Genomic DNA, 27008 nt, shown 5'->3' on the forward strand with positions numbered 1-27008 from the left:
GATTTGGGGTTTGTTTCACAATTTTCATGAACCAATTAGAATAAGCCATTCAATGTAGAACTTATGTAGCCGCTCCCCTTTTTTTTATCACTGTGCATGTTGTCTTTTGCCTTCAATTTGTGTTTCCACAGCATTTCAACGCACGTAACTTTTTTTTTATCTCTAAAATAAGTAAACCCATTCACCTGCTGATTATTCTTTCAGAAGTTTAAAGACAAATTTCTAAAGATAGCTGCGCACTTGTTTCTCCGACGCATAAGGTCAATAAACAAGTATTTGTCTTTACATGCAGGCAGAGATGCATGTCCTTTTCAGAGAGCTCAATTCATATTCATGATCACAAAAATAGCTGTCCTTGTAAGCACTCAATGACACAGTATTTCAAAAAGTTGCTCCAGTGTTATACAATCCCTCAGAGAGCTGTCAGTCCGATTGCCAATGCTACATGAACAGATGCATTCGAGGCAAACCGAACCTATACGAGCACAGACCCAGACCTAAACGTAAATACCGTGAATAAGCTTTAGACAGCAACCCCTGAGAGTGTGATTGATGAAGTGCTCGTCCTTCCTCACTTACTTTCTCCGCTCGTACTCGCGATCTTGCCGAACAAGATTTGCCAAATCCCTCTTGCAAAATCTGAGTGACAGAAAAATCATGAGCTACGGGCAAACCAAACAGTCCATATAACCCTCTTGGCTTCTCCATCTTGTGCCCTGGCCCTAAGCTCCATGTTGAGACGGAGGTTATGACATGACTCATAGAAAAGATGATCATTCCTTCACTGGATAAAACTCAAGAGAGAAGGAGGAGAAATCTGCAATTCTATGCAGCCACAGCAACAATATTTGATTCTAGAGTATGACACTTGAGGATTTATCTTTCGACCTGACTGACACTAGCATCAACATCAAGTGAGAATAACTGTTTTAGGCTCATCATCCATTTGTGTAGTGCTAAACTAGTTTATATATATATATATATATATATATATATATATATATATATATATATATATATATATATTCAATATTTTGTTGGCAATACAACACAAACCGACAAATGGAATATTAGAATGTTTTCTAGCATAGCACCATTTTATTAAATATTTAGTTTAGTTTAAAATTTACATTAGTATTTATTCATAATATTATATATATATTTTTACAAATTAATAAATATAGAAAATATTACAGTTCATTACTATATTGTTTAATAAATATAAAAATTTTTTTAAATATTTAAAATATAAATATTTCTCAAAATGCTCAAATTCTAGTTCGACATAAAATTCTCTATTTCATATCTTTCTATCATTTCAATCTTTTTTGACTAAAAAAAGCAAAGCAAACACATTAGCGCTGGCATACATATCCAGTGCTTTCAAATGCTATTTATATCTAATATTGTTTTTTATCTATATGGCCTAGTCGTAGTATCACGTTTAAAATAATTAAACCGCATTCCCTCTTCACATAGTACCTTTCAATGATTTCCAATCATTTAGACGTAATGTTCCCTGCATTAAAACATTGAGGGTCATACGATCCATTATATTAGCTCTCTACCGTAATCATAACATCACATAATACAGTATCTTGCTACAGTCAGCTGCCATTTTGCTGTATTTGTAATGGCGCATCGATTGTGACAGTGAATTTTAATACCCAAAAGTTGTGTCTGTCTTTTCTTCCGGACCCTGTGCCAGTCCAGACCAGCTATCAGATCACCACCGAGGATGAGTCAGAGCCAAAACAGCCACTGTGTCAACAACAATATTACAGCGACTGCGCCAAACAAACACTAATCAATTACTCTACAAGAACGAGTGGAACACAAGACCTCAGCGCATTTACCTACACAATAAAATAAACAAGCATGCAGCAGTGAATAATACATGCAAAAAATAGCTCAATGCATTCATAATAACCCGACTAAACCATCCTTCCTCCAGGTGATTTCAATCAGGCTCGCAGTTCACAGGCAATATTAAATTGACATTTTCAGGTGTGCATTTATTGGCATTTTAAATCTGCTTCGCATGCAATTCATCCGATGACAGCTACCAATTTTATAAATCTTCGCTGATTATAATTGCAATTTGTTGCACTGCATTGCACTACACTGCCACTCCAGAATGAAGCTCAACCAACCTGAACTCAAACCAGAGAGAAGCAGTCAGATAAAATGCCCACCGATCGCATGGCTGATTGCCACATTAAATATTGATCGGTTATTGGACCCTGGATGACTCACATCCTTCTCGACTGATGAAGGCTCCTTGCGGTGCATCAGGGATGCCTTTCCAGACGCTGATGGGTTTGGGATAGCCTGGGTCAGCCGTGCGCTTCTCCTCATTATAACGCCAGTACTGGTCGCCCTTAAAGAAGTAGGTTTTTCCCACAGGTTCCCAACGTAAGGCTGTGTCGATGCCATCGCGAGGCAGACAGTTTCCCAGCTCTACCAGGCTGTGAGGATACCCGGGCTCTGCTGTAACCTCCTTGAAGACCCAGTATTTGTCCCCTAGAGTCAAAACAGTTAGATACGGTCAAAATTAAACGGGTTATATTGAATTATACTATCGTATAATGAAACGATGTGCTTATCTATGACACATATTTGTAAATATATGGAAGCTTATTTAGACCCAAGGGATAAAAAAATTTTTATAGACCAATTCAGTGTTAGTCCTAGCAATTCTGAATTTGTCTCACAATTTCTTGCAATTCTAAATTTATCTCGAAAGGAATTAGGTTTTTCATTTACTGAAATAAATTAGGTATATTTAGAGATATAAACTATATATTTTAATGTATATAAAAAATGTAATTTTAAATGTAATTTTTTTTTTCCCAACCAGTGGTACAAAATATACACTAAAATATACAGGCTGGCGGGGAAAGAGTTAAAGTATTTCTTAGATTTGTAGACTTATTTTGATTTTTTTGAATGCATCATTAATTGTGCACAGAATTTTGCCAATAAAACGCAGCCTATAATGAGCCTGATCTTTTTTAAATGCGTTATTTCAGCACAGAGAGCACTTGGGTAAACTGCATCATGTGTAGTTAGTGAATAAGATGCCAAAATCCCAGCATGACTTCATCGACCCTTTATCTATTAATACCGATGTGCATTCTCTGAGATAACCATAGGGCATCCTGCAAGCTTGTTTTCTCATGAAACATCACAGAACAGGAGACTCGGGCTATAAATATCTCACCCAACCTCTCCTTGCGCAGCACGACTGTGCCGGGCTAATTTAATGAGAAAGAGGGGGTGAGGACGGTGAGATCGTTTGAGAGGAGGGGAGCGAGGGAGGAACAGACAGAATAATAAAGCACTGAATGGATTCACTAAGGCTGTCAGGCCCAATGGAGGATAAACACTATGGATAAATGCAGACCTTTTTCTGAGATTAGCCCACAATCTATCAGCATTTATCTAACCTTTAACTCGGTGTACCTAGTTATGGTACATAAAATGTACAAGTGCTGATCTAGAATTAGTCAGCCTGAGCAAAATATGGTGGTTTGAGTTGAAACTGATCCAAAGGCAACAGATGTTTAATGGATACGGCTTGTCTTTATTATCCAGGCTATATTCAGGTACTTAATTTTATGGCTTCGGGATGTATTTGATATCATAGTTTATAGTTATGACAAAAGATGTTACAAAACAATCCCGAGTTATTAAATCTAGCCTGAGGCTGCAATTTTCCTATAAAGCAGTAAACACTGGGTAGTTTTGTTAATGCTTTTTTTAAAATATTGTTTTGATTAATGTTGTAACATCTGTTGTATGGATGATAAATCTCACCTTTGAAGAACACAAATTTGCCATCTGATCTCTCGTAAGCAGCGTCAATGCGAGGAGGTAGACCCTTCCAGAACTGCTCTATTAACATTGGATAGCCTTCCTGAACTTTGTTGTTTCGCAAACGCCAGAACCAACGATCCTGTGAAGAGTAAAATATATTATTTTGATCAATAGAGTGTGTAATTTAGAATTAGAATCGATTTCAATATAAAAAAATAAAATACTGTAAGTGATTATAATAAAATAATACAGTATTATTATAAAAAATATTAATAAAAATTATTAAAGTGAGGAAATGAGATGCACAATTAAGTGTCAAACATTAAATAAATATGCAATTATTTATTCAGTACTGTGTGAAAGCAATACATTTTAAAAAATCACCAATATCCCATCGCTTCTTTCAACTAAACAAACTTCATGTTTTATTCTTCAGTTGAACCCAAATGAAAATGTTTTGAAGAATGTGGTTAACCAAACAGTTGCAACCATTCATTGATTATGTTGGAAGTTACAAAAGGTGGTTACCAACATTCTTCAAAGTAGCTTCTTTTGTGTTCAACAGAAGAAAGTAACTCATACATGTTTGGATGACTATGACAGAATTTTTTTATTTTTGCATGAACAATCCCTTTAGTATAAGGAATTACTATTATCGATATTGCACACAACCAAATGTATCAAGATGGATTATGCAAATTTTATTATAATCTGTTTATATAAAGCATCTGTATCAAACACTGGAAAGAGAACCGATGGAACTCACCTTAAAAACAAACATCTCCCGTCGAAAGAAGGCCACAGTGTTAAAGTTGCCGTCGCAGATGTTGGGTTTTCCATGTCCGGGAGAGGAAGGCCGATCTCCAGAGGGTGGGCGAGCCGGGCGATGCCGGTCGTGTTTCCTCTCAGAGGTGGGGTGTGTGCGTCGCGCAGGGAGAGTAGGAAGAGGTCGGGTGGGCTCCAGCATGGCTGTGGGAATACCTGTAGAGGAACAACGTTTATTCTTCTAAAAAATACAATCGACCATCCTGGCATCCAAAGTATGACCATTCTTGCTTAGCTCCTTGAAAATGATAATAGAGGTGATAGAGGTGACCGCACCGTAGATTTTCTGGATCCCCTGAAGGTCGTCTAGAGGCAGTTTGAAGTTGTGCGTGTCCATGTATTGGTAAAAAGGGGCCATGATGGCGCTGGGGTCGTTGGAATGTTCCAGACCTAATGCGTGTCCCAACTCATGCACGGCCACCAGGAAAAGATCATTACCTGAAAGGTGAAGGTTAAAGGTCAAAACATCTTTCAAAAAATATAACAGCGTTGCATGTGCTGCATGAATAAGAATATGAAAGCAGGAGAATTACAGATGCAAAGCTTAAGGCTCTGCATATTTGATGTGCATTTTGATAAAAATAGTCTGAAATAATAAGAGCTCCCATAGAAGCTCATCAAACGCTGAATCAGCAGTGAATAAATGTGTTCATTCTTTCATTATAGGAATAGTTCACTCGTAGTTCAGCACACTTGGGATATATAAGCAATGTGCTACGTTCATGATGCCTGGTTTCTTTTGGAGCTTGACAGCATCCATACTCATTTGCTTTTATTGTATAACGCACGTGGGAAATTGCATAAGCATATGAATATTAAGTTCAGAATCAACGTAAAAGTTAAAAGTCCCGTAAAAAGGTGTGGAAACCAATTCTACTGTCTTCAAGGTTCTGTCATTTTTATGTGTAAAGTAGTCAATCAGTCAATCAGTTTGTCCTATTTAGCTATTACCCAGAATCCTAAAGGGACATCTTGTGCATGGGCTGCAAGCGTACGCTAATACCAGAACATGAGTCAGTCGAGACTGACATGTTCGGATCTTCAGAAACACAGAAGGGATGTGACACCATATCACTCAAATCACAGAAATAGCTTGATCTGTTGGTTGGCGTCTCTGGGTGCTACAAGTATCAGATGGCTCACAAAGCGTCTCATACATTTTGTTTACAGACTGCTTCCCCTTTTTTGACAATATCTTGGCTAAAGCCTTTCTCCTTTATCAACCCTCGCGCTCTCTTCCTGTCCAATTTAACTGTGTATTTTTTTCCCCTCCTTTCCTTTGAAAAGAATAGATTTTGTGTTCTGGTGAAGAGTAAGTGTCATTGCGAATAAATGAAATGTAAAATCTACATCAGCCGCTGAAGATAAATACATCTTCTGTTGGTTGTAAACAGCTTACTTTTGATCTATATCCACTAGGGCTGATAGGGTGTATAGAGAAATAAATCTGTAAAGAAATGTGTGTGTGTGTGTGTACGTGAACAAGGTACAGATTCTGTGGTCTATAAAGCGTGTACTTGAACTGCTGACACTGCAGCACACAGGCAAAGATAACACAGCAAATATGCAGCACGCAGGCACGGCTGATGCAAGTGAAGAAAGAACCCAATGCTCTGTTTCTTTATGTTTCCCCTGTGGCATCTACTGATGCTCCTCAGCTCCATGCTCCAGTTTACCACTGGAGAAGCTCCCAAAAGATTTGCCTCTACACATCCGACTGATCCTTCTATCTATAGCTGCAGAACATTCTAGAAAATCCAGCCATCCCATCCCGTTTAATCAAAAATTTTCCTACAAAATAATAGTAATAAAAAAAAAAAATTAAGAGAATGTAAATTTAAATCAGACCTACAAAACAAAAGAAAGGAAAATAATAAAAATTCATTACTATGCTAGAGAAATCTGTCAGGTTAATTAATTTATTTTAAACTATTATCATGCTTGATTAAAGTACAATAATTCTCGTACCTTGAAATTTCATCATTAAACAGATCCACAAAATTAACCGAAACTCAGCGAAAAAGGTTAAACGATAAAGATATAAATATATGTATAGAAAGCTTTAAATGACCACTTAACCAAATCAAAAACAAAAACTCTTTTATTACAATCTTAATCCATTAGAAATGACTAAACGTGCATCTGTGAAGAGATTCATTGTTGGAACACGGACTCAGAAAACAAAAAGTTTATTAGTAAATAATTCAAACATCTTCCTATTATTTGCCCCAGACACATTCATGGTAATTATTTTTGATGGGGATTTGTGAAAAAACTATTGCGTGCCTCTGAACACACAACTCTTCAGCTGCTGACGGCAGCCCGTGTCTGAACTATGAAGTGAAAATTGGTCTGAAGCCCGGCCCTAGGGGCGTGAAAATACAGCGCTCTATTATAAGATAAGATAAAAATAAGATTAAATAAAAAAAAAAAAAAGAAAAAATCTTTAAAAAGAAAAAATATTGCTATGTCAAAGCTTATGAGACCAGACATGTTAGGTCAATTGTTCTATATTAAGCCATTACCATGCTTGATTAAAGTTAATTAAATTTCCATACATGAAAATTAATCCTTAAACAGATGCGCAAAAAAATCTAGATAATAAGATAAATAGACCAATATAGCCACAAAAGTTAAATCAGCAATTATGTAATTATTACATTAAAATTAATTAATTTAGTCATTATTATTAAAAATGTGTAATAAAATTAAATAGGATAAAATAAAATAAATTGAAAAATGTAAAATTAAAACTATGTATATTACTTATCTATATATTATTACATCAGGAAATATTGTTAAAATAAAATGTATAAATTCACATTAATGTAAACCGATCATAGAGCCAGAAACATTACAAAAAATACAAATTTAAATAACAGTAAATAATTATTTAATTTAATTATTTAATTAATTATTTAATAAATTGATTACACATTACTATATTAGAGATCATGAGACATCTCAGGTCGATCAATCTTTATCAGCCACTGTCATGTTGGTTTGATCAAAACACATCGTAATGTTTGTAAGTAATGCAATGATCAAACACAACCAGAAGCTAAATGCTATAAAAAACCGAATCACATCACCGCACTTACCGTCGTGATTGGCGTTTCCTAATGTCCAGGGCTCATCAGAGTCGAAGTGTGTGTCTCCGCCAATTCCAGGACCGGGAAAATAAGCGTGAGCTAAAAAACCTCCCTCTCCATCAAAAGGAGAACTGTCACCATGGAAACCAGAGGCAAAGAAGATCATGATGTCCGCCTCTTTACCCTCGTTCTTGATCTCGGAGTAGGCCACTTCCTGAAAGGTCAGCGGGGTCACTGTCTGCCAGACGTCGAAGGCCTGGCGAATGGCCCTCTGGGTATCTTTCTCGCCCACTTTGGGGGTAAAATTATGTATGCTGGAAACAAGAAGACAAGGAAGAACATTGGAAGACACGATAAATACTTTACATGCTGTGACTTATATTCAATGCATTAAAGTAATGGTAAAGTTTCCCTCGGGCTCAAACATGGCAAAACCTGATTCTGCATCTGCCACATGCATAAAATGTAAAGTAAAGTGCCAAAAAATGCATTTATATGGTGAAAAACTAAAATATGCACATTTAATGTGGCAACTAACTGAAATGAATAGGTTTAAGCAGTAAATGACTAAATAACTAAAATACTAGAAATAACTAAAACTGAAATATAAATAAAAATATAAAAAACTACTACAAAATGACAAAACAAAATCATGGAAACTATTAAATTGAAAGTATAAAAACTGAAAGCCTAAAAATAAAAGCTAATTCAAAATGCTATAATAGTATATAAATAATACTAATTGAACTGGATATTTATTTCTCTGTTTTAAGTTTCCTATGACAGCACTGCGGCAACCTACTCACTGCACCGGTGTGTTTGAAAATGTTCTTTCAATATGAATCTGCTCTGCAATAAACTGAAGCGAACGCCGTTTGAGTTCACAGCGCTGCGCTGTTACATAAGAATTAATCTGCATAAAAAATTTCCTTGAATATAGGGCAAAAGTTAAACCAGGCCAGACACCTAAGGCAGAAGCAGATGGTTGTCTCTGGCACACAACTGCAGGCACACACAAGTGAGAAGATCACATCTGATTAACCAGTGACTGCAAATCAAGTTCTGCACTGCGCTTAGTGACTAATTGCGATTAACAGTGCTTTAAAATGGACGAAAGCAGACAAATGTTTGCAAATGATCTGATTTCATGTTTATGCTAATAGGAATGCACCGCAAGTACAAAATGTCCCAGAATCCCTTTTGTTCAGCTCGTATTCACTGAGTCAGCATCATGTGATCAGCAGAAAACATGGAATTTATTACATTATATTTTTATAATACATTATACATTTATTATATATATTACACATTCATGTAAGCATATGTATATATTATTAATTAAAAATATATCTGTGAGTATTTAAAAATTTGTATATATGTAGTTATTTATATATATACTAATTTATATATATATATATATATATATATATATATATATATAAATTTAGATATGCATACAACATTTAAATCTACAATTTTAAATACAAAAATACAATAAGGTAATTTTATGTTTCAGAGACAGACATAAAAAAATAAATGAATAGATTGAGTGGATTTTGGGAGGCATAATAGCAAGAAAACCAGGCTTTCATCAACTATTCCTCTATCTTCCTGACCTGCGACATTCCTTGCTTTTTTTGTTTCTCTCTCTCTCTCCCATCAAGCAGAAAACAAAAGCTTCTTTTAGCATTTTTAAGGTTAGAGGGAAGCATTTCAGCAACGTCTGTCTGGAACGTTGCGTAAGCGGCATGTGTTCCAAACATAAGCGCACGTGTCAACACGATATGCACTAAAATAATTACAGATGAGGGTGCAAATATACTCCGCAGACCGGCTTCAGCAAAATGCCTAATGGGCCGCCATTAAAGAGAATCACATCACTTGAGGTGCAGCTAGTTACAGGCATATGGGTTTTTAGAGCGCTTCCCTGTAATCGTGAACAATGGTCATTCATCTATAAAGAGTCTGTAGTTTCTTCCAGAGGTTCCTTAGGTGCAGTATACAGTCTATCCTTCCATCATGTGAGCTTTGCATTGGATTTATCAGTCTCTGAATATAAGCTTTACCTGTATGTAATCTTTTTCTCCCTCCATTTCTGACCAGTGAGGGCGTAGCGTTTATTTCTCCTCCGTCGGCTGATGTGAGGGTGATCTGGAACTCCACACCGAGGTTTTCTCATCCACCTTAAAACACTTGGACAATGAATACGCCAGAAGATACCAAACAACTGCCACAGAAAACTAGGACACTGTGCATACAATCTCCATACTGCTGTACATCAAATAGTTTAAATGTAGTGCTAAAATCATATGAAACACCAAAGAGTCCAAAATCATGCATTAAGTAAATAAACAGGATGAATTTTCGGGTTTAGAATATGTTGCACAAGAATATGTTTTTATAAACTAAAAATGTAATATTTAATACTTTTATATAATGTCTAAAATTAAGAAATCACATTTAAATAGATTTTTTTAAAGCCATTTTAAAAAACATTCAAGCACTAAGAAATTTTTAGGCCAAAATGCTGAAATTATTTATCAATCAACCTCCGTTTACCCTCAAGTCAGTGTTTTTGTTTAATGAATTTGGGTTAAATGCTTGAATTAAGGCCTGTTTAACACGTTTTTCACATTTTATGTAGCGATGCAGCATGTCCCATACTACAGTAATTATTGCATAATAAGTAATTGCTCATTTAAAAAGAGAGTATGTGATTTTAAATGCAGCCCATGTTTTTATTTGTTATCCTAAACCACCATTAGTCTCTCTGCTGCCCCCTTCAGCTCTGGAGCCGTTTAACTTGCGTGCAGTGTGACAAATTGATATGCACTAAATATCTATATCTAAATATAAGACATGGCTGGTCATTTGATCTCAATAAGGGGGCGTCTCTTCACACTACTGTTCATCTTATTAATCAGAAATAGAGTATTGATGTCAGCACATATGCACTTTAGCAGCTATATTGCCTGCTCATGATTTTTCATGCAGTTAAGGGTGTTGTTACTAACTCGATGGTGGTTTGATCGAGCACTCCCGTCACTGGAATACCATAAAACCGCTGCATGGCAGCGACGGCCGACTGCATGGCTTTCTCCGATCGCAGGTCTGATGTCCGGATGTCATGAGGGAGCAGGTAGCCATAGTTCTTCAGCCATGTCTACAGAGAAAGAGACGTTACATTAAGAACAAAAAGTTACATGCACGAAAAGCTGGGTTATTATAGTTAACTAAAACTAGAAACAATAAAAAAATTATACTTTAAAATATTCTAAATAACTTAAAATGATAAAAGTTAAAATTCAAACTGAAACACCTCATTTAGATAAATGCACTTAAATCTACTAAAATAGCTATATCTGGTAACATTTGGTAATAAAATATTAATAATAGCAATAGCAATTACTAAAAGGCATTGATTACTGACGCAAGTGATTGTAGCATATCTAGAAATATATCTAAAATGTAAAAAAACTGCAAAAGTCAATAAAATGTTTCTAAAACCATTTTGATAATCATCGATCAGTATCAGAACTGGAGAAGATGACTGTGGTAGAAAAATTGCAGCTTTCTGAATTTGACAAATTAAAAAAAAAAAAAAAAAAAAAAAAAAAAAACGTAAAAATATTCTATTTAAAAGAAGTGAACAAAAGGAGCACCATCAAGTTTTAAGGTAATAAAGAAATGTTTTTAAGGCTATTAATCATTTATGCTATTCCCACTTTTTGATGCCGGTGCTCAGAAATTACGCACTTCGCTTGAATATGTCCAAACAAAGGGAGAAAGCCTGAACTATCTATAAACAGATGCTGTCTAGGTCAGCAACCTCATATAAACTCCATTTGTTCTCAAAGCTCGTTTCATTTTGCATGCTCCTTGATCTCAACATATTTAACAGCACAAAAATAAAACTGAACTTATATAGAACATCCCCATCCTCATCCTCTCATTCCCTCATCTCAGCCTCCTCTCTCGGCTTTCATCTCTCCCTGCGGACGGGCAGAGTGGAGAACTAGTAAGCAAAGCCCTCATTTTAAAGCGCTGCACACATGGAGAGGGGCTCTTTAATTGAGCTCATGGCTTAGAGTCCATTTTCAGCATGAATATTTTAATGCTGGAGTTTCTGGTCCTTTCCTTCTCAGCATGAAGCAGAACCATCACAAACAGTGAGTCAATGCTTCAAATGGAAATCAATCCTTAGGCTGCTACACACACCGCGCTGCTTCTATATCTGAAAGAGCCATGTAGAGTTCATTCCAATTAAAAATAGTGCTCTCAGTACTATAGTACCGGTGCATATTTAATGTTATTTTTCTATTGCAGAAATGTTTAAAACCTAATAATTTCGTATTTAGATTTAGTTTAGTAATTAGTAATTACATTTGAGTATTTGTAGAACAAATACTGTGAATTGAGCCAGTAAGAAAACACCTAGCAACCACTAGGAATACTCTAACAACCATCTACTGGAAATAAAATAAATGGTTTTGTGTGTGTGTGTGTGTGTGTGTGTGTGTGTATACTGTATATATATATATATATATATATATATATATATATATATATATATATATATATATATATATATATATATATATATATATATATATCTCCTTTTTCAAAGATGATGTCATGGCAATATTTTTATCTTAGGTTAACTTGTTGAATGAAATTAAAATGGAAATCTATATATATGAAAAAATAAATTAAATAAATTTAAAAAAAAATAGATATATTAAATGTAATAATGAAATATCTAGATCATGAATAAAAGTACTTTTTCTAAAGCCATTTTGACATCTATAAATCAGCCAAGTCCCAAAAATGTAACTAGAAATCCAATTAAATAATTAAATAAAATCTATTTCTGCAATATATAATTTAAGTTTTCATACAATTTTAAACCAACACCAACATCATATTCTTTACAGCTGAAATGCAGCAACGGAGCATCTCTATATAAAAATATGCACGAATATAATGCACAGTCGTACAACACTAGCATTATGTTGCATTTTCAGAATGCTGAAATGCAAACTTGTACCAGTGAGTACACCCTTCTGTGACATGGCTGGCTCAGCCTCCATGGTAACAGAGGCTCTGCATGGCCCCCTGGGAAATCGTACCCATTAAATAATTCACCAACGCTGTTACTGGTGCCGTCATTATAGCATGGCATACAGAGAAGTCTGAAACCAGCACTAGACCCAACAATACATGTCTCATCCACTTTGATAAATCAATGAAGGCTGTGAGATCTGAAGAACACAAAAGGACCGTGACGGTTCAGCCCCGTGAATAAGAAGCCTTATTTAAGCTGCAGGACTATTTCCGTTCCGGTACTTTGTAGGAATCGGCGCGATTCAGTTCAAAGACAGAAATCCACATTTCCCGGGAAGTATAAATGATAAATTGTTCTTGTGAACTGCAGAGGCATCACGGATGGATAATCTACTTAAAGGGATAGTGCACAATAATTTCTCACCCTCATGTCGTTCCAAACCTGTATGGCTTTCTTTCTTTTGTGGGACAATAAAGGAGATATTTTTTAGAACATACTTGCCACTCCTGTTTATATAGAAGTTGTTATTGGAATACGAAAAGCACCATAAAAGTAATTCACACAACTTATAACATCACATTTTGCTGTTAAAAATACATACCTCAACATTTCATTTTTTATGTCCCACAGGGAAAAGAAGGTCATAAAACGTGGGTAAATAAATGATAAATGATAACAGAATATTCATTTTTTGGTCAACTGGGTTTAAAGAAATAGTTCCAACTATGTGCAATTTTGCTAAATATACTTTTTATACTTTGCACGGTAAGCAATTATGCATTGCAATACACAGGTGACCGATTTTTTTGCTGATTTGTGAAGCGCACAAACAAAGTACACTTTGCAGCACCGTGCATCCCACAATGCACTGCACCCTACAGTGCTTCTCATTCTAAGGTGATGAATGTTCAGCTTTTTCTTTGGAGTTTGAAGAGTTTGAATTGATACGTTTTGATCATTTCAATAGTCAATAACTAGATGCCTTTGGCTAAATTAATCATGCAATGTTATGAGGTCATGTATCATGCTATTGTTTGCAAATTGCATTCTATTTAAACAGTTTTTTTTTTCTAAAAGAATATTACACAGCAGTATATATGATGTACAGTACTCAGCTAGTTCTTCGTTCCAAACACAGCCAAGTCTTTCTTTGAACAGCTGTCCCTGAAACTTGAAATCCTTTCGTCTCTGCTGCCAGATGGCATGGATGGATGATATTCTACCTTCATGAGCAGCGTGCAGTAACAGTCCTCCATGCTTTTGCCAAACAAAGGCAGCCTAAACGGATCAGATGAATTTCTAGTAGCAACACACCTGACTTGTTTAGTTTTTAGTGGAAAATAATGCCTAAAATCAGTGTACTGGTTTTAAAGCAAGCCAAGATCTATGTACAGAATCTATGACTTGCGGTCAGTTATCACATCACCACACAAAATATGAAGCTGCACGTACTGTTATCATTTATAATAACAAAAAAAAATTCTTGAGCAGCAAATCGGCATATAGGAATGATTTCTGAAGGATCATGTGACATTGCAGACTGGAGTAATGATGCTGAAAATTCTGCTTTGATCACAGGAATAAAAAAGTAGTTATAAATAGTAATAATTTTTTACAATTTTACAGCTTTTACTGCATTTTTGATCAAACCAAAAACATTTACTCACCCTTTAAGTAGTTCCAAACCTGTATGAATGTCATTGTTCTGCTTTAACACAAAGGAAGATATTTTGAAGATTTGTAACCTGGCTGTTTTGGGTCACCATGGACTTCCAAAGTAGGAAAAACAAATACTATGGAAATCAACTGTGGCCCAAAACAGGCTTTCTTCAAAATATCTACCTTTGTGTTCGGCAGAACGATGAAACACATACAGGTTTGGAAAAGCCTGAGGGTGAGTAAATGTTGAAAGAAATGACATTTTTTTGGTGAAATATTTCTTTAAACAATCTTACCCAACCCAAACTGAAAAACAAACAAACAAAAAAACTTTCATTACTTTCAGAAGTTCTGTTCTTCAGCACACAATGAAATACTTTAACAGCGATAAACGGCACATGAGATAAGAAGTCTGCATCTGACTCATATTACATTGAATTGTTCTGCTGAAACAGCACTATGTTCGCCCGCGAGACTATCCAGAGCTCGAATAACGCCTGATTACCTCATCATGATATGCTGTAATGTAATCTTTCTAAAGTTTCATGTGTTTTACCTCAAATAAACAATCTCAGACTCTGTGTGCTTACAAGTAATCAGCCATCAGTCCATCTCCTAAAATTTAAAGGGGCCAAAATCATTTCTCCATAACCATTTCCACCTTCTCTCAGATCCTTAAAAGTATAGAATGTTTCTGATCTCGCGCCTAATACTAAAAAACATCAAAAACCAGTTAACTCCGCTCTGACCGCTTTGCTGTCGGATGACTAGTCGACTAATTGGCTAATCAGAAAACAATCGAGGCTGAAATCCGCTGTTAAGATCACACTGAAATGATGAGGTACATTGTTAAAAAAATAAATAAAAACTTTGTAGAGCGGCATTACACAGAGAATATTACAAAGCAGGTACAGTATCGAGCATGCACTTACTGCAGTGTTACTTTGACATTATTACTGGCTGTAAAATTGTGATCACAGCCCATGTAATTGGCCTCTTTGAAACACAAGATGTTCAGGTCGTTGGAGTCTCCTTTCTCATAAGTGTGCGCTAATGAGTAGGGAGTCACAAAAGCAGTTGGGCCTTCCACAGAGAGGAAGGTGCGTGTGTGCGTTTCGCTTGAGGATTTGCGGGGCATTGATCGGGTGGCACTGCCTCATGACTTCTGATATCTCGTGTTTCAGAGAGAAACCGCACGTCACATCATGAGTGGAATCGATAAAGGTTCAGTTCCTCGCAGTGCTGCCCGACTGAGAAGAAGAAGAAGAGGGGTGAGGATTTAGCGCAAATGACACATCGGCCCGGCTCACGAGCTTGAGGCTCATGTCATTTCCTGCTCTTTTCTTATCCCTGTCATTTCCTGTTCCCTCTCCATTGTTCAATAAATAAAAGAGGAGAAAAGGCCAGAGGTGATAACAGTGTTGGAATTACGGCTGCACGATAAATCAAAATAAAAATGGATTTGCGATATGGCTAAGTGTGATTAGTGAATCCCAAAAGGTTTCAGTTAAATAAATATATGCGGTGTGTTGTTTGTTTCAGAGTAAATCACGGCACAGCTCTGATCTAGTGTTAGCGATACAAGCACGCAGACTTTACTGTAAACCAGGGTTGAGTATAACACGCACCTGGGAACGCAACGTGCAACAACCATCTTCTCAAACTTACAAAATATTGATTGTTTAATGTGTGAAAATGAAGAAATTAAGACAAAAAAATATTAAAAACAAGCCATAAATATTAGAATTTTGTTTGACAATTTGACTGTACAATAAAACATGTATTATAATTGCTGTATTTTTCTTAAATACTGTGAAATTTATATAGATTGAAAGACAAAAGAGCCATACACACACACACACATATATATATAGTAGCCTACTGTAAATTTTACAGTTGTATTATTTAGTTGTATTATGTATTATTATATTTTTCTCACAAACATTTTTACTTTTCAATTTTATTTTTTTTTGTTTAAGAGACGTAACCACAATAAAAAATTATTGCATTGTTATTATTATTATTTTGCGGTATATTTTTTATTTAAACTATAAACAATAAAATATATACAAGTATATTTTAAATTGCAGTCACAATATAAATTTGTAGAGTATTTGTAATAAAAAAATATGAACAATTTAAAAAAATAATAATAAAAACATTTTAAATCTCAATCACAATTTTTAGCAGATTCTTCCCCAAAATATGCAGTGCTATTAGCAAAACATGCTCTTACACATCTGGTTTGTGTAAAACATAATAACAGTGCGAGGTCCATGCTCTAGCGGTTAGCTAACACACTCAGCCATGGCGGGTGACACGAGTTCAAGTCTGCATCATTTTCCGATCCTGTTTACAACTCTTTTCCCATCTTTCCCTGTCTTGTTCTATGAATACAAGTGGCACAAGGGCCAAACAGATAACGATAATGACAGTACTGGAGAGAGAAACGGACAGAGAGGGAAAGGACGATGAACAAAAAGACAAAGGCAGCGGCAGCGAGACAAACAGAGCAAGACAGAGGAGAGAGACGAGGATGTGGACGGGGAGGGGAGAGGTGGAGTGATGGAGAGAGGAAGATGAGAGCGTACAGTAGATGGAGACGTGGGGGAGGGGAGCGAGACAAAGACCGAAAGGAGAGCTGCCGCTTGTGCTCATATCAAACACCCCCAAACAAAAAAACACAGATCAGACGCTTTAAAACCACAATGATTAGAGCTGCAATAACAGTTATTACAGTAATGCAGACATAACAGTCTAAAATCCATCATTAGCCGCACAGCAAATGTGAGCAAGTAAGACATATATCAGAAACAACACTTTAGTTTAAGTACTTCGGTAGGATTTATGTAATTCGTAGTGTAATTCATCATTTCTATACGGTTGAAATATGGTTCAAATGTACTGCTTAATGTACTGACAAGCATTCATGGCAAACTAAACGTAGTCAACATTTGAAGTGATCAAAACCTTTCATCCAAGTCGTCCTAAAACCAAAACAATACCCAACTTTGATTAACTTATTTTGATCCACTTCAAATGCTGACTATTGTATGTATATATATATATATATATATATATATATATATATATATATATATATATATATATATATATATATATATATAAATATAGTACTGTACTACTGCAATAGTAATATTTAAACCAGGGCTTAAAAATGGAAAAAAAGATCCATTCGGTTCATTTTAAGCACAAGTGATATTTTAACATTTCTATTCTTGCATTCTATACTGTAGCGAAATAAGTCCCTTCAGTGTGATATAAGAAATTTTGAAGAAAATGATTTTCTTTGTGTTCAGGTTATAAATATTAGCTGTCCCACACTGATTGCAGAAGCAAAAAAAAAAAAATCCCTTTACTTTGAGTTTCTAAACTTCACATTTTAATTAACTTCAGGGACGCACAATAAATAACTTCCAGTGTTTTATATGCAGCTTTTCTTATGTGCTTTAGTATGCCAGCACATCAAAATAAATTCAAAGTACTTCTTTAAAACACAATACAAGATCATTTAAACATGAGTTAAAATGTACTTTAAAGTATTTTCTTTTATTTGGCATTACTACAATGCGCTTTTTAAAAGTACACTTAAGTGTACTAAAAATAAATCCAAAAATGTGTACTCTGTAAATACAATTAACTGACCTTTTATTTATTTTATATTATATTATGCAAAAACAGTTTTCACTACAAAGTGCACATTCAATACAATTAAGCACACTTATTTTTTTTAAAAGGGCAGCTGTCAGGCATTTTATATAATGACTGTACAAGGACTAAACTAAATAAAATTTAAAGCCGTGTTGGTTGTCCATGCATGTTGCTGTTATGTATATACTGTATATATGATTTTAGCACATTGCTATAAAGGAGCTATAAAGGTGATTGTTAAGGTGTTGCAAGACTAGTTTTAGTATTCATTCAAATTCCTAACACTAAGTACAAGCACAAGTAATCACGATGCTGCTTGTCACAAGTTATTAGGAAGCTGACACATCAACATGCTACATAACACAGCACAACCTAAAAACGGGTATAAATAGCATGACAAAGGCAATGCTCCATTCATTTTCAATTCAAGCGGTGATACCAGCGCAGTCTTTGTGTGAACTAATTAGGTTTTTCTTTGGCTTTGTGATTTTTTCCCCCCCTCTTTCTTTTAATTTCTCCCTCAGCATGTGGTCTCCTGAAGAGACATATTCAGGACGAATTAGACTTTTATGTGAGGAAACTGTGCCATCCTTATTTAGTTCCCTGCATGCATTGCAAAGTCAGAGCGAGGACTGCTTTCTCTCAGCACATACTAGCATAACTAACAAACACAAAGGAAAAACGCAACGTTCTACAGCTTTTTATTGCGTTACAAGAGTAAACAGAATATTTAATAAAGAAAACCATGTCTTAATCCTACAGTAAACAGAAAAAAATGCCATAATACCGTCAAGAGAGAACAAAGCCAACATAAAAAACACAACAACAGCTTCCTTCACAGCTTTCACCGCATGAGATTCGCTAGGGACCGAAGCGGTGTTCGTCGGGATACTGAAGTGTGTGTTTCAGTGTATACTTCACACACTTCATAGGCTCTGACATGCTTTAACATCCTTTAGAGGGTATGGCGAAACACATATCTCACAGTCAAAGACAGGCAAAAATTAGGGCAAGCTAATATTACACTTCCTTTTCCACACAGCCAAAAAAAGCTTTTTTTGTTGTTTTTCAACCTTTGCAGAAAATACTGTAACCTTACCGTATTACAGTGATGGTAACGTACAGTAATTCTTATGGCACGCTATTATATTGCATACTATGATATTGTATGATTTATTACATGGCTCTCTAAGGAAATAATTCATAACACATGTCAAAAAAGGTATGATAGTAATTTTGATTTAAGTGTTTGTATTATTTATTTTTACTGCATAAAATACACACACACACACACACACACACACACACATATATATATATATATATATATATATATATATATATATATCTGACACAATCTTTCATTAAATGAGATCTTCATTAAATCTCCTGAGCTTTGCAAGGCCAGGCTCTAAGCCATTTTCCTCAAATATCTTTATGCATGATTTATTGAAACAAAACTACAATAAAGGTCCCCGGCACGCTTCATAATCAGTCTAGACCAACGCTGAACCAAAACAGCTTCGAAAAAGCAACATTTGGAAAATGAAGCTTTTCTACAAACTGCATGAATTTCCTCGCAATGCTCCCAGAGTCCTTATTGTACAGTGTAATGTGCGCGGTTCTTTACAGGAAGCAACCGCTGAGCATTTATATTCAAATCCAACAAACTGGTGGGGCTTAACTGCTCCTGTGGCTAAAATTAAACTGTCAGATGGAGACAGCAATCTAAACTCGCCGGGCTGCAGCTCCTCAGACTCTGTGACATGAAGGTGAAGAGGTTTCGAATCTCCACGCGGCTAGACACATATAGAGAAATCAATTGATAGTCCAGGAACGGAACTAAATCAGATAGAAAATCATGCACGACTGAATATAGAGCCAAACCACCAAATGACCAAAAAGCTCCAGCATGCCTTATATAAAGCTGTATTAAACATGCGGGGAAAGCTAAGGAACAAAGCGAATGGTAGGATGGGGGAGTCCTCGAACCTATAAAGATGCTTAGGTTTTGGTTTTTATTACTTTTTGATTAGATTAGACACTGGGATTCCTGTAATGTGCAGAAGTGGTTCAATACCACAGCATTTTGTTACGTATTTATTTTAAAGTTGCGCAAGAAAGATGCTTCTATGCAAATGTTGTGTTGCGTTTCTGGCAATAAAACGAGAGTGGGTGCTGAGAAAAAAAGCAATAGCAAAGTTTAACATTTAACGTTATCGTCAAAATGAGGAATATTGTCGATACGATGCATGCATTGCCTTTTCCTCGCCCTGTGAACTCTGTCCTATGCAGATTACAGTTGTCATCCATTAAAACAGGTGTCAAATGGAGACGGCACACTAAGGACATCACTGTCAGTCCAAGTCTTTCACACCTTGTCAAACTACATTTATATAAGACAACTGACATTCTGGAGCGCCATCCAAATAACAGACTTTTAAGGCTAAAAGCCGTCCCAAAGAGTAAAGGTCTTTGTTTGAAATTAACATGAAATAGCATGAAATTTTACTCCCGTACTGTAACATTTGCAATAAAAAAGCACTGCAAAAATTTGGACTTGTTGATGTTTGAAGTCATATTAGACTGTATCAGCCTTTGAAATTATGTTATTTATTTCTGTTAACATTCAAAAAATGTTTTGCATAATTCAGTATCATTTCTAGTAGCATCAGAGTATCAGTTACTATTCATTTTTTGTTATTTTGAAATGTTTTTTTAGTTTTAAGATTTTAAGTTTTAAAATCTCTTATGTTTTGTCATTTTTTTATGCATTTTTAAATGTTTATATTGTTTTTAGATCCTTTTATTTGAGTTGATTTAGTAAATTTAGTACATATATAAAAATGAAAAATGTTTCCTATGCAAATAGCTGAAATAAAATCAGTTTATGTTTTTTTATTTATTTATATATTTTAGTTTATGTTCATTCCGTTTCAAGCAGTCAAATGTTTTCTAGTTTACTAGCTAACTATAATAACCCCGATGTTAAACTAAACTTAAAATATAACAAGATATAAATAGTAAACTTAAATGAAAATGAGAAATGTTACTTTGATTATATCTTAAAATAGGTATCAAGAAACAAAAATAAACTAAAGCTAAATAGAAATATAAAAAAATGTATGACAATGGCAAAGGCGTGTAGCAAAATTACTAAAATATTATTATAAAATAGTTTTTTTAGAGATGTTTTACAGCGAAATGTTTGCATCACTGTAAAGCTGCTTTAAAAATGTATAAAATGTTATATAAACAAAGGGAAAAAATTATATAAAATTTTATATATTAACTAATACAGCAGTAACATATAAAATACTACGATTCAGTGCTTCAGATTTAGAAAATATATTCAGTTTTTCTTTTCCAGGGACGCTACTGTACTCAAAGCATAAATACTAAGTCAGCTCTAAGGCAACAGTCCAAAACTAGTATCGACGGCAGCCTACTCACTGCATGACTCGCTTGGTAGTGAGTCGAAAAACAACAAGAGACATTATTATCGTCCTCACCGACAGCCATCACCATCACCATCACCCTCAACTACAGCTCCACCCGGTTCTCTGTCATTAACCCGCTCCAGCGGAGGAACAGACGCCTGGCCAGAACTATATATATACGACCAGCTCTACAAATAGCGTCTTTACCGCTGGTAATTGTTCACACAAATCAGCCGAACTGCCCAATCCACACACACTTCACTTCACTGCTGCGGAGATGACTGAAGATATTTAGTCTCGTAAAGCTGAATGTAGCCTAAGACGCGAAGATATAATCTATATACAGTAACATGGTCTAATCTGATATCAGAGTCTTAAAAGATTAATATCTGAAAACAGAAAGAGTGGTTAACTGGATCATCACGATCGTATTACCTCACTTTGATGGGATACTGGCACTGAAACCATTTTCAATATCTAAGAGGAACCTTCCTTTCAAATACCAGTTTATCTGCCTGTGCACATTAGGCACTATCACAAATCCTAGGATTGCAATTTACAAATTAGGTCACGAAGCCGAATGTGTGTAGCCTGGTATAATTGTGCGCGAACAGAATTTGATCACATTGTTTTGTAGGCGATTAATCGAGGTAAAACGATACTGTGCTTAAATTGTGCGATGCATTTGCAAGAATCGCTGTATATCGTTACGTGCATCCGTGCTAAAGCTCCTGCTGCAAGTCACTCATGAATGAAACAAAGAAACGGAGGGTTAATACGCTCCTGGCATGTGAACAGAACGTGAACTGGAAGAACAGTGTCTTGTAACGTTGCCATTTTTGGCACCTAACGGTTTAAATTTGAATGCATTTGTCTTTTCGTCATTATTCTGTCGTGCGCGATAACTTTCAAGTCTTAAATTGGTCGCAAAGCAACAACGACGAGCTGTTTATCTGCAATTTATCCTCGCTATTTGCATAACAGCCTTTCGATTTTAACCCCTCGTCAAGCAACGTGCGCCCATGAGGAAATGATTTATCTTTAAAAAACGGTGACAGACGTAACTCTAAGATCTCTGCACACCAAGTAAGCCACTGCCACAACAAAGCTGAATCCGGCAGCTCTGGCTTGCTACTCAAAAGCATCCCTGCCTTTCCCATCAATTATGAAGGAACCTATATTTGGAACACACACGAAAACACTAGCTGCACATCAAAACAAAAGCCTTGCACGGCTATAAATGTGGCCTCTCTATATATAAAAGAATCATTTAAAACAGCTCTCGAGTCTTTAAGGAAAACGAGTGTGCCGTCTTAACTGAAGGTCTTTGTCCTTCCTTTGCTCAACAAGATGCACATCCCTCGAATGGGATCGGTTCAGTTCTAACAGTGCACTATAGCATAAAGCCTTGAACGCGTTGCCCTCAACTAAGACGAAAGATATAGGGTATAATAAGGGAATGCATGTGCAGTGAGTGGCGCAATGAAATTATCCAATTACTGGCAACCTGATAATGGCTTCAGTGTGCTGTATTTCCAGGAAGGGCTAACATAAAACACTTAATGTGCGTCTGGGGCTGGACATAATGCAAAATGGAGAAATATAAGAATTCAGACACATGTGGATTATTTGGATGCACTGATGCACTACCTGTATCACAGATTCGTTTAAAAGATTGCATATAATAATTAGTGCTATATTCAAGCACGGTAAATGTAATCGGATGTGGGTGCATTGTTATGGTTTCAGATGTGCTTTACCTGTAATATCACAAATAAATAAATAAAATATAAAAAAACAATGTCACTGTTTTTAAATATGGTACATTTATTCACACGTGCATGGTTTGGCTATTATTATTTTTATACTACCTATGATGCCAGATATAACTATAATGAATAATAATGCAAAATTAGTGTTACTGTTTTGTAATATTTAGATGCTCGGCGGGTATAGCTTGGGTGCATTGTTATTGTTTCACCTGTAGTGTCATGCTTATTTACCAATCTTATGCAGCTTTATGAATCTTATTTTCGTACGAATCTCATCATATCAAGTAGCCTGTATTTGTTTGATCACTAGCTGTTATTTAACATGATCTTAAAATAAACGTATTGCAAAATTGCACTTATGTATGCATCCCTCGATCGTTATTTATTTACCACGTTTGACCCCACTTCAGCTAATAAATCCATTCGAATATAATTGATTGTAAGGCTGGTGATGCTCTACGGAGCAGGTCGCTTTGCACGCGCAGCCAGCGGAGGTGAGGATGGTGGACATGGCATCTCTCTCCACGTACCTCAACAATGAAGGTCCTCTCCTCTCCACAGACAGACACGACCCAGAAGAGAATGTGGAAATAACATGTTTTCCAACAGAACCCCGGGAGTCCCGTCTTTCTCCCCCTGGCTCCCACCCCCGCCATGACTGTCCCCGAATTCCCCCCACTGTCCGCCGTTGATTTCCAGGCTTGTTTCTGGTGTTTGGTCTTTATTATTTCAGAAAAAAAACAGCAACGCGCGTCCTATATTCCCGATGGCGCTGTGAGCGTTTCTTCTCAGCCGAGCGTTAAATTATCAAAGCCATTTTGTGTCGCGTCTTCTCAAGGTGCTGCGCTGAAATGATGCTGCGCCGCTGAAGCGCTCGAGCGAATGCAGCACCGTCAGCGGGCACGGACCCACGCGGGAGTCCGACTCTTTCAGCGAATCGGTTCCTTTGAACGGTTCGTTTCAACGGATCGTTCGTTCCACCTTTCACCAGTCTTCCACAAAGAAGGGTTTAGAACTATAAAAAGTAGCAATTTCTCTTAAACGACTGTTTTAGTTTAAGGAATATTTTTATAGAGGCAATATGTTATTTTTGCATCACGCCCTCAAACAAATTGGGCAATAAAAAACTGATTGTTTTCTATAACACAGATATAATAAATGCATCTAAAAAAAAAGTGTGCACTTGTTTTACAGGCGGCATAAATGCAAAATAATAGGTTAATAGCCTGTTATCTAAATGTGGTGGCGTATTTTATTCATTTGATAAAAAATCGGTCAGTAATTTAACTGATTTCAGTTTCAAAACACAATAACAGTAGTCTAATTTAGAATCGGACACAAAGTAGGCTAAATTATTCAGTACTGGGTTTAGATTAATGTTACATCAATAACCACTAGCAAAATAAGCGATATGATTCATTTCAGTTGTTTTTTTTATTATTATTATGGTTTAAGGTTCATATTTTGGTTTTAATAGTTCCCAACAACAGGTTGACAAACACTTTAAGTGTCTTACAATACGCATCTATCTTAACCATACTTGTTTTAACCAAACGATTCGCTGAAGTGTTAAATAGTAATTGCGTGACGCTGCTCTGCGGTGATTGGTCCTTTGGTCGTTTCATTTCCGTTACATAATAAAAGCCATAAGATAAAAGCAGCGTTTGTGAGTGCAGTGCTGCTTTGTTAACAGCTATCTGACCGCTCCAAAAATCCCCAAAAGAATGACATTATCAGCTTGAGATTTGTTAAAAAAAAAACAAATAAAACTCTTTTGAGAGACAATAACTTTAAACACGGTGCACTTTAAGATTTAAAGCTGTTCAGGGTGTTTTAATTCATATATAGCTGTGTTGCACACTGTAGAAAGTAATTTAAAAAAAAAACTCCATAATGGGGCACTTCAAGTAATTCCCTCGAGACTGTGTGGCGATTTATGTTTTGATTCACTAAAAAGATCCAAAGAGTCACTCGTGCGGGAATCGAACCACATTGCGCTTGCTGTTTATGATTCAATATTAGAATATTGAGCCTGTTGTTGTTGCTGACTGTGTTTTGCGTCGCTCAGTTACCGTTTCTTCAAGCTTGTTTCTTAAAATGTATTCAGCTTTTGCACTCAGATATTTCATTTAAATTGCATTTTACTTCAGTAAGTAAAATCCACTACATATAAAAATGTGCTCAAAGAGAGTATCTTAATTTAAAGCATTTTAACTGATTCAAACTGACTTTGTGGACCACTTCTGAATGATTTGTTTAAAGTAATAGCTTCAAATGGCCACATAATATCCTTCTTCTTTTCCAAAAGCATAAACAGCCTACTTTTTTTGACATATCAATACAAGCAGCCGGTATTGTTAACATCCAGGAAAGCTCATATAAGAAGATTTCAAAGATTTCATCTTTGTGTTCTTATGTAACAATATGGCAAAGACATATGATGCAACTGATCAGCTATATTTTTATTTTTAATATTTTTATGCACACACTCATCTCTTGAGACGGAAATCATTATTTGTTTGCTCGACGTCAGTTGTTGCACCGTGCTTACTGAAGTTGTTTAACATGAAAGGTGTTCAGGAACCTTGATTACCTGATGCAGCGATGCAGTAAATTGCGTTCTTCTCAAAGACCTCCCCTTCAGGGATCACAGCGGGATTTGAGTCCGTTTGAGGGAAGGGTCAGGTCCGTGAGGAATGTGAAGTCAGAGAGACAGGTTGTGCGGCTGGCCCACGAGGCTCTGTATCTGGGTCACAGCGTGCAGAAGCTCCTCCAGCCCCGGAGATGCTCCTCTCTGCGCTGTGACAGCCATGGGACGGAAGCCAGAGCATCCAAGATGAGCAGCAGGGGAGGCCTGGTTTCTAACAGTCTCTCCATCTGGAGCTGTGTGAAAGCAGATACACACATTAATGTGAGGTGTGTTCAGTTCTTTTGTCTTTTAAGAACAAAGCCTTAAAAAATAAATAAATGTATGTATCTGTATATACACACAAGCATTCGTGCATAGTATGTTTTAAAACATACGGATATCAGTGTTATTTAAAAAATGTTGTTAACATTTTAATTTGAAAGTTTAAGTCATTTGTTAAGCTTTCGGTTGATTTAGCGAAAGTTATTGTAGTACTTTCATTTAAACTAAACGAAAATGAAAAATATAGCCATGGCAAAACTGATATACTAAAACTTTTGCAAATATTTTGCATAAGATTACATTTTTATATATATTTTGTATATAAGTGATTAACTAAAAGCAATTCTTGCCATTTTTAAAAAAAAATATGTATACATTATTTTTTAATTGCATTTTATTTTAGCAATTAAATTATATGAAATTTTTTGAATTAAAGAAAAATTAAGTTGTACTTTATTTTAGTTCATATTTATATTTTTTACAGTTTTATACAGTTTTAGCTAACAAACTAAGTACTAAACTAAAACCATAATCGCTGTTAAATAAAATTGTTTACCTCGAAACAATAAAACATAGAGGGAAATGTCAGGGTTAATTGCTAAAAAAAACATGCTTATGCATTTTATTATTATTATTATTATTATTATTATTTTGAGGTGCAATGGTCGACATGTTTTACGTGAGATTCACTCACAGAAATACATAAATGCACACAGTGCTGGAATGAACACAAAATACTGCATTTAGCCTTAG

The 27008-nt window shown here is 35.7% G+C and overlaps 1 protein-coding gene across 1 annotated transcript in view; it reads right to left on the minus strand.

Annotated features, from left to right (window-relative positions):
• The window catches only part of mmp24 (matrix metallopeptidase 24), a 30369-nt gene extending 6162 nt beyond the window's left edge, over window positions 1-24207 (minus strand). Inside the window, exons 1-8 of the mRNA XM_043241613.1 lie at window positions 23875-24207; window positions 10751-10899; window positions 9803-9919; window positions 7746-8050; window positions 4921-5082; window positions 4586-4800; window positions 3820-3958; window positions 2257-2523 (exon numbers count right to left, since the gene is read on the minus strand). Coding sequence (XP_043097548.1) covers window positions 2257-2523; window positions 3820-3958; window positions 4586-4800; window positions 4921-5082; window positions 7746-8050; window positions 9803-9919; window positions 10751-10899; window positions 23875-24000 — 1480 coding nt within the window. The 5' untranslated portion in view covers window positions 24001-24207. The remainder of the gene's footprint in view (window positions 1-2256; window positions 2524-3819; window positions 3959-4585; window positions 4801-4920; window positions 5083-7745; window positions 8051-9802; window positions 9920-10750; window positions 10900-23874) is intronic.
• Window positions 24208-27008: the final 2801 nt, after the last annotated feature.

This window comes from Puntigrus tetrazona, chromosome 6 (genome assembly GCF_018831695.1).
Source record: "Puntigrus tetrazona isolate hp1 chromosome 6, ASM1883169v1, whole genome shotgun sequence".
Taxonomy (NCBI): domain Eukaryota; kingdom Metazoa; phylum Chordata; class Actinopteri; order Cypriniformes; family Cyprinidae; genus Puntigrus; species Puntigrus tetrazona.